General features: G+C 48.2%; 1 protein-coding gene across 12 annotated transcripts in view; it reads left to right on the top strand.

Annotated features, from left to right (window-relative positions):
* Positions 1-9,949, top strand: part of Atp2b2 (ATPase plasma membrane Ca2+ transporting 2) — a 305,270-nt gene extending 295,321 nt beyond the window's left edge. For 6 of the 12 annotated variants that reach the window (XM_034511427.2, XM_076940278.1, XM_076940274.1 and 3 more), the window contains one exon: positions 6,774-9,949. In XM_034511427.2, the coding sequence (XP_034367318.1) occupies positions 6,774-7,085 (312 nt within the window). In that variant the 3' untranslated portion in view covers positions 7,086-9,949. Of the gene's footprint in view, positions 1-154; positions 327-3,868; positions 3,924-6,773 lie in introns of all 12 variants that reach the window. The other 6 variants (XM_076940283.1, XM_076940281.1, XM_076940279.1 and 3 more) reach the window with 3 other exon arrangements.
* The last annotated feature ends 4,309 nt before the right edge of the window (positions 9,950-14,258 follow it).

Raw genomic sequence — 14,258 nt, 5'->3', positions numbered from 1 at the left:
TCCGAACCTTGGAGTGTGTCTGGTATTTTTTGTTTTAAGTGGTGTTGTCCTTGTCGCCGTGGCTGCGGCTGCTGTGTGACGTTGCGCCCGTCAGTTGTGTAGCTGTGGTGTTCGTTTCTTCTCGCAACTTGTCTCGTTCTCTCCTCCGTTGCAGATTGAAGTAGTCAATACTTTCAAGAGCGGGGCCTCCTTCCAGGGGGCCCTGCGGAGACAGTCCTCCGTCACCAGCCAGAGCCAGGACGTAGCCAGTCTCTCTAGTCCTAGTCGCGTGTCGTTATCCAATGCTCTTTCCTCTCCGACCAGCCTTCCTCCTGCTGCAGCTGGGCGTGAGTGTGACTCCTTACCGCCTCCGCTGGCACTACCAACGCCAGCTCCTGGGCGGGCAGGCGGGCAGGGGCCGGGTTCCAGAGAACATGGTGGGACAGGGGTCACTGTGAGGCCCAGGGGCTGAAGGGCCACGGAAGACGGTATCATTGGTTAAGAGTTCTCAAGCCGTCGTGGGGCTAGCTGGGGGACAGGGATTGCAACCAGCAGTGGGTCGCTAGAATTAGAAGCATCCAACAGGTCTTAGTCCATCAAAGGGTCACACCATAGTCAAAAAGTTTCCATAATCCAAAGGGTCCCAGTCCCCCTCAGGACCTGAGGCCAGAGGATGACAAGTCACCAAGAGAGGCACAGGATAAGACTCATTCTAGTGTCTTACCTTGTCAGGGAAAAGCCTGGTCCATGGAGGGAAGGTCTGGCAGTGTTGAAGCCTCTTGGGTCACAGTCACAGTAGGGGCCCAACACAAGAGGGATCATGTGCGTCAGGCAGTCACTGCAGGTCAGATGTCACAGCCAGGAATGGTGGAGCACTTCAGGATCACCCATATGCCACCACCACCACCACCACCATTGCACACTGAGCACATCAGCTGCCTTACCAGCCCTTCTCCCACAGACAGTGGAGCTGAAGTCTTGACCCCTTCCTAATAGAGACAAGGTTCTTGTTCCATTTAGCTGATCTCAAGTGGAAAATAGTGGGGTATATATATCTTGCCTGGGTGTCAGCTAGTCCCAAAAAGAGCTGGTCTAACCTTGGTATCCTCTTCTTATATGAGAGGTAGCCTGGAACTCTCACCTCTTCATCTTCCTTCTGCCAGTTACCTTATTTGGGGAGAAGGCAGGGGTCCTTCTTGTTGTTTTGTCCCTCCCCAGAGCTGAGGACCAAAACCAGGGCCTTGTGCTAGCTAGGCAAGCGCCCTACCACCCAAACTAAATCTTACCCAAAGCCTTATCTTTCTTCTGCCAAATACAACTGCCCATACCACTGTCTATTGACCTAGGGCTTCTGGTCTCTGCCTCTGTCTAGTTCTTTGTTGGACCTGTCCAAGGCCTCGGGCACCAAAAGATTCCTATATTTCCTGTCTGCCTCCATTTGAGCCTTCCCAAAGTGCATGGAGCCTCAGTTCTGGCCTCTTAACAGACCCAACATGTGTGTTGCCCCAGCCAGCCTTCAAGTTCTTTGATGAGAAGCAGATTCCATCTCTTGATATATTATAAAGTGTCCCTACACCCATCCTAAACCAGGACACCCAGCATCATGTCTCCCTACCACTGAGCAGGGAGGCTCTGCATACAGGTTTTTCCATTAGGGCCCTCCAGCTCCATCAGGATACACAGATCACTAGAGGCCTGTTGCTAGCCTATGCTCGTGTCCTGTGACTATCCCATGGGTCCCACCCTCCCTGGCATAGAGGATGGCAAGTAGGCCCAATAGTGTTTTCCCACTCAAATCAAATTAGCCCTAATGAGGCAGAGGCACACCTGAGCACATGGTATCTGAGTCCCTGAGAAGTCAAGGCCCAGGATTTCATTCAGAGCAGACATCCCTCCTCACCTTTGTGAGTTACTTTGTTGGCTTTTCCTTCCCCGCTGTCACATCAATCCAATTCTGGCCTTGCTTGGCACCTCCCATCTTGAAGTGTAATCACCAAGTATTCTCATGGAGATATCCTTGTTGGTAACTCCTGCCTCACCCTGAGTTCTGATCACTAGGAGTCCGGCTGTAGGGCACCATTCGTTGCCTTGGTTCACTTCTTTCATGTGGCATTCCCAAGCACCCATGTACCCTCTAAGGTCACCCTTGAGTCAGCCCCTAGCTCAGCACTCACATTCTAGAACAAAGAGCCACCACTCTCTCACCCCAGAATCTTCTTTCCCACCTTTCTTTCCACACCAGTATAGAGCCATCAAGGAGCCTGTCCCTCCCACACTTCCACAGACAGGCCTGTGTGCCCCATGCTTCTGCCTCCATACCAACCAATCCCTCCTTCATTCCATGTAAACCTAACCTGAGAACAGTCATAGGAAGAAAGCATAGGTGGGGCTCATCTACCATCTTAGACCATGATCCTTCACTCCCTCTCAGGGCTGAGAGAGGTTGGGCAAACTCACCTCCCTCAGTTCTCCCCACTGTCACTTCCAGAGCTTCCCACTGGTGCCCTCTGCTCTAAACTCCAGTTTTTAATTCTTCATCTCTTTGAGCCCTTCGTTGGGTGTGAGGTTTCAACATCCAGGCCATTCCTCTGCCGAGTGCAGTCTCCTCGGAGGGCTGCCATCTACATGGTGTAAAGAGGCATTTTGATCACCAAGATCACAATTCAGATATCAAATAGACATCCTCTCATCTCCTCTGCTTGTGTAGTTTATGTCTTCCGCTCTCCTGGGACTCTGAAGACCCTCTAGATAGCAGGCAAAGTCCCCTCCGAGGACAAAACTCTTTCTTCTGATAGGAAGAAGGTCTGATAGGCAAGACAGAAATCGGAAAGATGGATGGAACTGGGCCACCAGACTCTGCAAGATCTCCCCAGCGGAGGACTGGCCACGGGCCTGATGAGGCAAACCCCAGGAGTTATCATGTCATTAAAAGTTGGATAGGGAAGCTTCTCTTGGAGAGCCCACTATGCACCCCTCCACAGTGCAGCTGTCAGATAGCCCTAGGTAGACAGTACTCATGGTGAGACACGCTCAGTTGGGATGGGACCAGAGCACTTGGGAGAGAACCCAAGGCAATTGCCAGCTTTTCTCATCCAGACTCAAAACTGAATTTGGATTTCCATCCAGAGGTTCAAGGCCGCGCCACTAATGCTGTGAACTTGAGCCCTACTCAACAGTTCTACTTCCTTCACTTCACATATATCTCACCATGAGGAGAGGAGGCTTTTCCAGGGTCACCAGAGACACCACTTGGCCAAGACCACAAGCAAAGGGGACAATAGGAATGTGTCCTGAAGCCCCTCATGCTCCACTCTACAGCACACTCCAGACAGGCTTGATAGCACAAAGGATGGCATTGGATCTGGGAGACGATGCTGGTGCCTACGGCCTTCCAGAGAAAAAGCACCCCTTCCATCACCCTATGTGTGGATCCACTGGCATTCCCCTAGCCCACAAAGTCATAGAGTACCTCCACTGGTCAACCAGGACAGCACCAGGCTCGTCCATCCAGGCCAGCCTCCTCTCCATCCTCCTCAGGCTCCTCACTTGTCTCAAGCCATCTCTGTCCTCTGAAAGCCTGAAGAGGCTCCACACTGAACATTGCTTTAGCCCCACTATGTCAAGGCCAAGGCTCTAAAGACAGACAGACACACACACACCACTCAGCCCCAAGTGCCCCCATGTCACCTTGGGTTTCAGGAACAGCCAGTATGTGCAGCATTTGTGGTGAGGAACCATGCAGACAGTGACAAAGAGGAAAGCTGGGTTTTCTCCTTAGCATTCTGGTAACTAATTTGGTGCAAGCTTGGGTTGGCAAGGAAATGGCTTACTTCTGGGGGGACCCTTGAGCTCTCAGACTGTCTGAATATTCCATGTCTTTGTTTCCTAGAGGGCTAGAGAACCCTGGACACAGAGTTCAGCAAGAGAGAGTGAAATTTAAAGAGGTTGTGAGTCTTTACCCTTGAGCCTGAAACGACTGTGAATCAATCCCAGACGCTTGGCTTCCTTGAAGCCGGGTAAACATTCGAGTATGCGGAGCCCACCTCAGAGCAAGGCTTCTGCCTCCCCCAGAGACCCCAGTGGCCACGAGCTCCAGGTCCCTCAGACTGTTGAAAGCAAACTTCCACAGTCCCACCCACTGGCCCCGCCTTGTTCCCTGCTCCCACATCCCCACAAGTCTTCTATCCTGAAACTTCATTTTTAGAGCAGGCAGGCCAGGGAGATGGAAGAGATTTTTGCTTTTGTTTTTGTTTTTTTCTTCCCCTATTTTTTTTTTTTCCATTTCAGCTGCAGAGAAAACCGAAGTGGAGTCTTGAGATGGCCATGGCGGGGTGTCCCGAAAAGTCTTGTCCCCACAGTCCTGTCCAGAGCAGTTCATTCCTTTCGTTGTCTCCATGCCAGGGGGAGGGGGGAGGGGGAGGGGCCTCATCTCATTGTGTGTCTTCCCTCTGCGTTGTCAGTCACATGACAAGGGCTTGCCACTGTCCCTTAACTTCCTTCATATGCTAGGCATTCCAGCCAGCCAGCCAGTGTCCTATGGCAAGTCAGCCTCAGAAGTCAGCACCAGTTGGAAAGATACAAGGACGGGACATTTGCACTCCCATTTTGCAGATGAGGAAGCCAGCGGCTGAGTTTTGCCTAGTATTTGGCTAGTACACAGAAGATAGTAGAGATAACGAGAATCAGAAGTTCAAGACCAGATTTCTGAGTTCAAGGCCAGCCTGATCTACAGAGTGAGTTCCAGGACAGCCAGGGCTACACAGAGAAACCCTGTCTTGGGGGAAAAAAAAAGAAGAAGTTCAAGACCACACCCTGAGGCCAGCCAAGGTTATATTAGACCTTCCCCTAAAGCAAACAAAAAACAGATAAGCAAACTAAAACTATACCTTTTAAAAATTATTATTATATCCAAGGGTTCGATAGCTTATTTATTAGATCAGAAAATGAACAATCTAGAGAAGCTGCGTAGGAAAGAAATCCAGAGACAAAGATAGCTGAAAGTATCACACAGAACAGCAGCACTCAGCCTGCTTTCACCGGCTCCAGCTTGCCAGCTTGCCTGGATTTCAGCGCCGAGTTCTCTGGGGTCACTAGTGTGTAGGGAGAAGGAACAGAATGTTCCTCAGAAGGCAAGTGGAAGTTGGAGCTAAGAGAAGGCTGGTGGCAAAGGAGGAGAGCTGACTGGGGAAAAGACCCGGACAGCACAGCCTAAGCAGGGACCTGACCAATGCCAGCACATTTAGAAACGGAAAGCCATCCAGCAGCTGTGACACAGGCTCAGCAGTCAGAGCCATCTAAAAGTTTCTTCTGGGAACAGGGATCTCCCTAACCAGGCCCACAGAGGAGCTCCCTGGTTCTGCTGAGCTCTAAGCAGGGACTCTAAGGACCTCCCCACAACTGTCTCTGGCAGGCTCCCTGCCCCCATGGCCAAGGGCATGTGACACTTGGCCAGTCGGTAGCATCAGGCCATCTTGTGTTGTCTCTTTGGCCCTACTCTGAGCCAGCACTGAGAAGACAGCGGGAGATATCTTTATTCCAAGTCCCATTGGTTCCATAAGACGTAAGGCATGTTTCTGTTCCCCTGCATCCTGTCAGGCAGTTTAGAACATGACCAGATAGGTAGTGTAGTTCTCTACAGCCAAGACACAAGGAATGGCCAAGCCAGGACTTCAACCTGGCCCGTCTTGTTCCAAATCCTGGGCTCTTTGCACCAGCCTTGGAGACCAGAGGCCAGGCTCCTCACATTCTTAGAGGAGAGAATAAAGGCCTAAGGACATGAAGTTTCTGGCTTACTCCCTATGGTGCAGTGCCAAACCCTCGATATCCAATCCCCACATCCAAAACATGGAGGGGCTTCGAGGTTGGCTGTCCACTTCTGGCCTCTATCTTTTGTTTTGTTTTCTTTTCTTTTTGGTTTTGTGTTTTCAGAAAACAAACACAGCAATAAACCCCAAACTCCAGGAAACAGGGGAGCTCCTTAGCAAGCTGCAATGGCTGGCCAGGGCTTTGAGCCCATACTCGAGTGTTTACCTCCCAAATGCATGAAGGAAAGAGGCGCTGGGCACAAACAACTTCGTTCACATTGTGCAGGCTTTCAAGTGTAGCTGTGTGTCGGTGTGTGCGCGTGTGGCCCCTGACTCCTGTGGCATGCTCCCTGCCCTCAACGTCCTGTGTGCCGCTCCTCTGTGCTTCTCGGCTGCTGCAGCCCTGCACCTCAGAAAGCCTTCCCTGGCTTTGCTTTGCTCTGCTGCCTCGGCTTGATGTCCCCTTCTCTGTTTGGCCCTCGTGTGTCCTCTCATCCCACCTCATCCAACCGTCCCTCCTTCCTGTTCCTTCTCTGTGTGACCTGTAACCTGTTCCATGTGGTTTGGTTTCTTAACTGTGTGTGGTTTTTGAAGATTCACCTTTTTTTAACAAATAGACTCTTTCCTACTTCCCCTGCAACCCCCAAACCCCTTGCATGGTCAGACTCTGCTGTGACATTAACAAGGCTCAGTCTCTCACTAGGTCGGGTGCCCTTCGGAGTGGACCATGCTCCCGTTTACAACTCTCCAAGCATCTCTGTGGTGGTGCTTTTATAGTCCCCACTAACACCATAGTTCTGACCCAAACCAAAGCCACTTAAAAACCAACTCATGGATGCATCCCCCAAGCCCTCTGCCCTCCGTCCCCATCGATGCTCATAACACCAACGACTGTGGATCCCAGCCGCCTGCGTGCCCTCCCCTCCCCTAACCCTCCTCCAGTTTCCGGAAGGGCCCAGCCCACTCCTGACCAAAGTGTTTCCCTTGCAGATCCGCGTCGTGAAGGCGTTCCGTAGCTCTCTCTATGAAGGGTTAGAAAAACCCGAGTCTCGAACATCCATCCATAATTTCATGGCTCATCCTGAATTCCGGATCGAAGATTCCCAGCCCCACATCCCCCTCATCGATGACACCGACCTGGAAGAAGATGCCGCGCTCAAGCAGAACTCGAGCCCGCCGTCCTCGCTCAACAAGAACAATAGCGCCATCGACAGCGGGATCAACCTGACGACCGACACGAGCAAATCAGCTACCTCTTCAAGTCCAGGGAGCCCCATCCACAGCCTGGAGACGTCGCTTTAGCTGAGGCCCCTGTCGCCTGGCCACGCTCATGGACCCGCCGCCACCCGCCTCCAGGCGCACACCCTTCCAGGCACCAACTCCCCGATGCAGCAAGGAGCACTGGGCGGAACCCACACAGCAGAGAGAGAGAACCCGGTTCCACACACAGACCTTTCTCTGGCTGCTGTTTAAACTCTTTTTCACTCCTTAGCCCATGGGCAGGGTTGCCCTGGGGTCATCTGGAGCAGAGAGTGGCGTGGATTTTTTTTTTCCAAAACATAAAAAAAAATAATAACGAATTAATTTAAAAAAAAAAGAGCCCTTCCAGGCTCCAGCCCAGACACGGACCAGCCATGCACCCGCCGGCCACTGCGTCCCCAGCATGAATGTACCTGGACTCTTTTAATCCCCTCCCTCTTTGGTTCTTGGAGGGTTAGGGAGGGGAGTTTTTTGTTTGTTTTCTTAGGCGGGAACTGCAAACTGGAACTGCGAACAGACTGCTGTTCATTCAGTCCACTGGTCTATGAGGTTTCAAATGCTTGCCCAGCATGGTCTCAAATGTCTAGATTAATTTAATAACTTTTTGAAATCACAGAGTAGGTTTGCACCAATGAAACCCAAGAACTCCACAGACACTCATGAGGTTATATCCGTTTCTTTGTATCTATATTAACGTATACTTCTTGAAGACTGTATACGTGCATATAGATAAGTAGATATTATATATATATATATATATATATATACATATATATACATGGATATATAAAGTTCCTTTGCCGGCATGTTGCCTTGTTTCTGCTTAAATTGCTCTATTTTAACTTATGTCCTAAAAGAAGAATGTAATTTGTTTACAAACCTGTAGATAATGTCTTTGGCTATTTGTGTGGTTTAAGGACACTGGTGGCCAAGATGCTTACAAAGAGCTCAGGCCCAACAGACACATCCCCTGGATTGCATCCTTGAAGTTTTACGATAGCCATGCTCTGATTTTTGCCTGCTATTTCCGTTCAATAACGTCACTACTGTGGGAAGCTCAGGCAGAAAGCCAACCGCTCCCAAGGATCCCCCCCCCTGAGGAGCTAAGCAACACGCTCCACCGTAGACAAGGGAGAAGAGGAGAGAAGGCTTCCCGGGTTCGGTTCGCAATATGGTGGTCCAAGTCCCGTGACGGCAGCGTCTGTAGTGCACCCGGAGAAGGAAGGCTTTTCTCTCAATGAAACTCGCTTGAGTTTACAGAGAGCATTTCAGAACTGAGTTGTCTTTGGCGCTGTCTGTGAGTCAAGGTAGTGTTCAGATATTACAAATGCTATTGTGTTGATTTTTTTTTTAGTTAGTAATTTAGAAGTTTCTTTCCTTATAAACAGCAGCATAGACACTGCTGACATACTGGATGAGGGTTGGTACGGCTTGCTGCTTTCTTTCTTTTTTTTTTTTTTTTTTTTTTTTTTTATTTTTTTATAAGAATAGCCTTTTTTCTCTGCACTATTTAGATCCGAATGAACATTATGATGTGTACATTGAGATGTATTCAGTGTGATTTTTAAACCAAATTGTCTTCCTGTAGTTACAATATATACTGTAGCCTTTTAACGGCAAGTCCTGCTTTCCCAGACAGAAAGCCATTCTGATATCTTCCCATATCACAGGTGAGAAAAGGTGGCTACCCCCCCCCACAATAACAGCACTAGTAATCCCACTTAATAAGAGCTTGTCTGTCGGCCTCTTACTGCTAAGCACTTTGTGGGTCTCAGCTTTTTTTCATAAAAAGAACTTTTGTATTTAATACAAAGTTTGCTTTGAGACTTTTCAGCATACAATCTTTTTCCATAAACTTGTACAGTGCAAAAGACATTTTGAATATCATGACCGATGATGTCCCGTGCTTCGAGGAAAACCAGTTTCCGCCTCACTTGTGAACTCCATCCTCCACTCTCCCCCTTCTCACAATCGCTCCTCCCCCAGCCCTCCTCCAGGCCCAGAGACCTCTTCATTAAACAAGATGACAGCCACTTGGGAAAAGAGCCATAGTCAGCTGGGAGGGCCCACGTCTGGATGGCTGTGATAAACTGAGTTATTGGTTTGGGCTTCAAAGTCTGCCCATCCCACCTGGCCACAATCTTTCTGTAAGGAAGAATATCTCTGAAGGATTCTGAATGTATCCAGGAGAGAGAGAGAGAGCTGCCTCTCCAGCAGGTGGACCAGCCCTAGATGTACTCCCTGGATTCCAGTACAGACACCACCAGAGCCAGCCCACAGTACCCCTCCAAGGGAGGGAAGGAACCCTGGGGCTGCCTTGGAACAGGATATGTTTTTGGTTTGGGTTTTTGTTGTTGTTGTTGTTGTTGTTTGATTGGTTTTTTTTTTTTTTTTTTTTTTTGGTGGGGAGTCCTTTGTTGCATTTTTCATCCTGCCCTCCTTCCTTCAACCATGCATCTATGACCTCATTCCATGCCACCAGGGTTCTTGTGCTTTCAAACCGGGGTCCTTGGGCTTTGAAACCAGGCCTCCAGGGCAAAGAGGAAGGAGTTCTCTGAGCAGAGCCAGGTTCTCAAACAGGGAGCAGAGAAAACTATCAAGGAGGCCTGACATTAGCGCTGGCTTCCCGGTGTCAGGAATGAGGGGTAGCCTATGCCCCAGCCCCTCACTCTCACACTCTTCCATACATGCACACACCTACACAGGAGATGGTTGGTTTGTCAGAACTCACTGTAGTACACAAAGCTTGCACTTCCGCGTCCTCTATCTAGCAGCATGGGATACGTTTGGCAGTTCACCCCATTAGGGGGTCAATAATTTATGACCATTCATCTGTTTTTATGAATTTTTTTATCTAGACAATAATTGTAAATAAAGAATTCACCGTCTCTGCTCATTTAATACTATGCAATGGTTATGTTTTCCATGGCTGGCTCTTCTGGCTCACACAGGTGTGTCTATGACATTTTTTTTTTTTAAGCAAGCAGAAATAGGAAATCTCTACTCTTTCCTAGTGTGGGACCCACCCCCTTCTTTCCTGTCCTCTACACTCTATAAGTGCATCAACTCCCTATCCCCTGATAGCTGAGAGACAACCAGTGAGCACCCAGCAGGGGACCTGCACTTTGTCTCTGACTACTTCAGAGTCACCTATCTGTGGAGGGGGTGGGAGGAGGCTCAACTTGCTGCTCACAGCTCTCCAGGATGGAGAAGCACCCTCTGTGTCTCCACCCACCCACCTCTCTCCTATCCTCAATCCAACCACAGCAGAGCTGACTGAAGGGAGGTACCCTATTTCTGAGAGTGGATGTGGCACTTCTGCCCATCCTATCCTGGGTCCTCTGGTTAATAAAGAGCTACTGTGTCCCCAATGCCTATTGAAAAGCCACCTTTGCCTCCTCCTGATTTTTTACATAGATTTCAGTCCAATTCTAGAATTTCTCTTTCACCCCCTTGTCTGGCACCAGCCACATTTTAATTATTGTCCCTCTCAAACATGTTAGTATATAGCAGGGGAGTAAGTCCCCCTCCCTGTTCACAAGATTTCCCCTCACATCTGTTCTTCTAAAGAAATATTAAAATTTTTGCCTCTGACCTTCTCTTATCCCAGACTCTGGGCCCTGTTGCTATATGTGCCACCCTCACCCCCATTGTAATCACTGTCCATTCAGATCCTCTCTGTGCAGAATGTCCTGTGAGAACAGACAAAACAACACCCTGAATTCTGGGAAGCTATCAACTTAATTGTCCCTTAAGCAGCTAAATTGTCAGGAGAAGCCACCAAGCCCCACCTAACAACCAGTCATCTCCTGTGGTTGTCCCAGAGCAAGTCCCCACATGGTCCTTATCTGGATGGGAAAGGAAGGCCTCTTCCAGACCCAGACTTGGAGAGAACATTCAGACTCATCAGACCCACACTACAGAGGGACACTTTCTGTCTGCCTTTTCTAAACTGGCTTTTGGTAATTGTATTTGGGTTATTGGGAGTCATCTCTTATTCAGAGTTTTAGCACCTTTGGGATACAAGAATGTCTTGCCTGGATGTCTTTGCACCCTTGATGTAGCTATAGGAGGTTGCCAATTGAACCACACACTGACAAGCCTTTCACCCAACTCTCTCCTGCTGTAGTGTCTGAAGTCCCACCCTTGGAGAATCCTAGGAGTGAAGATTTTTCTAGAAGCACCAAGGCCACTCAGTCAAACCCTAAAAGTCCCCACATGTTTTCCAAGGTCCAAATGAAGCCCTCTGATTTAATATAGAGATCCGACCCACCCAAGGCATGGGACCCCAAGCCCTGGGTAGCTGCCATCATCCCCTCCTCCCAAAACAAAAGGTTTGAGGCTGCTTGGGTCCTTCCAGGCCCTTGGTCTGTTTTGTAACGTCTGTGGTGCTCTCCCTCCAGGGCCCTTCCTCTCGGGGGTCACCACACTTTGCTAACTCTCGTGTGCACATCTTTTCTAACAGAGTAGCGAGGGAATGGTGCCGCCTCCAGCTTCCATAAGCTGCCTGGGCTCTGGGGGGCTCTGGGACAATCGGGGCTGGGAAGTGACTGTGCTCTTATTGTACACTCTTTATTTCTCTGTATCTCTGGCTTGTGCTCTTTGTAACTAACAGGATTTGTCTGCCTTTTCAACACTATACTAAGCAATAACAATAAATGCACACATGGAAACGCAGGCATGGTAAACATCCCAAGGCCTTTTTCCGAAGGACAGCTGGGTCCCCCCCCCCCCCCCCCCCCCCGCCCCATGGATTTGAACCTGGGGAAGTTGAGTCTCTGGTTGGGAAAGACATCTTGCCATGGTCACATCTTTGAGCTCCCATCACCTGAGGGAATTTCTGTGGGTCATTAACCCATCTCCGAGGGAAGGCTTGGGAGGAAGGGTCTCAAGAAGAAAAGAAGAGTTACTCAAAAGCAAAGTAGCAGGGAGAAAACAAAGAATGGCCTGTTGTCTGGGACAAACTAGAAGAAGAAGATGAAAAGTGTGGACACAGATTATAGGTGGTACCCCTTACAGAGGTGGAGGGAAGCAAAGAGGAACCTGGTACCCTAGTGTTTTCATTTACATTCTGTTGCAGTGATAAACCACAATAGCCAAAAGAAATTTGAGGAGGAAAGGATGTATTTGCCTTACAAATCCTAATCATAGTCCATCACTGAAGGAAGTCAAGGCAGGAACTCAAGCCAGGCAGGAAATAGAGACAGGAATTGAAGCAGAGACTATGGAGGACTGGTGCTTACTGGCTTGTTCCTCCTGGCCTGCTTTTTTTATATGTCGCAGAACCACCTACCAACCACAGTCGGCTGTGCCCTCCCACATCAGTCCTTAACCAAGAAAAATGCATCAACAGACTTGCTTAGAGGCCAATTTGATGGATGCAACTACTCAACAAAGTTTCCTTTTCTCAGATGACCCAGCCTTATGTCAAGTTGGCAAAACAAAACTAAAAGCAAAATTAAACAAAACTAACCAACACGCCTAGTCATTTGAATCTGACAAGCCTCTCACAGGAAAGGAAATATGACAGACTAAGAAATAAACATCAAGCTAGTTAGATACACAAAATCCTAGCTCTTCACAAGCTGAACCAGTCCCCAGGTCAAGTATCAGTGGCTCTGTCTAACTTCCAAACGCAGTTTCAGTTCCAAGGCTCACTTAATCCAACATCAATTTTCAGAGTAGGTATTACAGGTTGAGCATACTGAATCTGAAATCTGGAACTTTCTGAGTGTCAATATCATGCCACAGGCAGGAAACCCCATACCACCAAACCTTGCTTTGGGCACAAAATTATTAAAATTATATACATTCCAACTATGTGTGTAAGAGTATATAAAGAATGTGAACTTTCTATTCAGACTTGGATTTCATCCCAGAACATCTCATGAATATGCAAATGTTCACAAAACCAAAATGAGGCCATGTTGCTTTCAAGTAGTTCAGATAAGAGATACTGAGCCTGTACTGTGCTTCTCACTTAACAGAGCCACTCACAGAAGCAAAGAATGAGCCCTTAGAAGTAGGAGATGAGGTGCTGATAACATTACCTCTTTAGCCAGAGTTGGTCCTTTAAAGCTTTATAACACCATGTCTTTCGGTCTACCTGCAAATATCTTAAGTTGCTGTTGCTTATCCTAGATCCTCAGTGTCTTCAGCTTCAGAATTTATCCCAGGAAATTCCCTCAATAACAATGCATTATATTTACATGTAAGATGCCCGTTGTCACCATTTTTCACTGGAGAAAAGTAAGGCTCAGAGAAAAAAAAGAACTTGGCCCAATCAGTTGAAGGATTAGTGATACAGCTACAGACAGGCCCGTGCCTCAAAGAACAGAAGGCCAAGGAGCCCCCTCAAGTTTCTTTTCTGTTTTACCCTAAGTACCATCTCCTCAAATCCCTGCAAAAGTTCTCCATTGGAGGAGGAAAGAGATCTCAAAAGTGCTGTGGTGGCAGCAGCAGCCAGGGGGGAGAGAGGTGTCAGAATATAAGGCTGCCACTTTCCTGGCCCCTCCCCAAACTCCCTTTACACTCTGAGAGTTTTGATATCTTGCTGGTAGCTATCTTCAGCCAAGGTATTTAATCCCAGTTTCAACATACAACCAGAAAGAATTTTGATTTAGCTAATGGGGAGTGGAAATTCCACTCTGGGCCACTTGGCTTCTAAGTGTGGTGGGGAAATAGTTCCAAGAGCATCTGAGGAGCTGTCCTGGAGCTCTGCATCCCCTTTACAGTGCTTGTGTAAGCACCAAAGCTAGGGACAAGAGGTTGGAGGGTTTCCAGTTGCTCTCCCTTGGAACAGTCAGACTCTCAGGGATTAGAGACACTGTTGTGCCATCCCTTAAGAAAGCTGATAAATTTATGTATACTATCATATCATCAGCTAGTAGTGAAACTTTGACTTATTCCTTTCCAATTTGTATCCCCTTAAATCTCATTTAATTGTCTTTTTGTTCTAGGTAGAACTTCAAGTACTATGTTGAATAGATAGGGAGAGAGTGGGCAGCCCTGTCTTGTCCCTGAATTTAATGGAATTGATTTATCCATCAACATAACTCAGCATATAAACAAACTGGAAAAAACACCCACATGATCATCTCATTGGATGATGAAAAAGCCTTTGACATTGTCCAATACCCTTTTATGCAAAAAAAAAAAAAAAAAAAAAAAAATCAGGGATACAAGGTCCGTACCTAAACGTAATAAGGCAATATA

Source organism: Arvicanthis niloticus, chromosome 9 (genome assembly GCF_011762505.2).
Source record: "Arvicanthis niloticus isolate mArvNil1 chromosome 9, mArvNil1.pat.X, whole genome shotgun sequence".
Taxonomy (NCBI): Eukaryota; Metazoa; Chordata; class Mammalia; order Rodentia; family Muridae; genus Arvicanthis; species Arvicanthis niloticus.
This window is presented reverse-complemented; position numbering and strand designations above follow the sequence as displayed.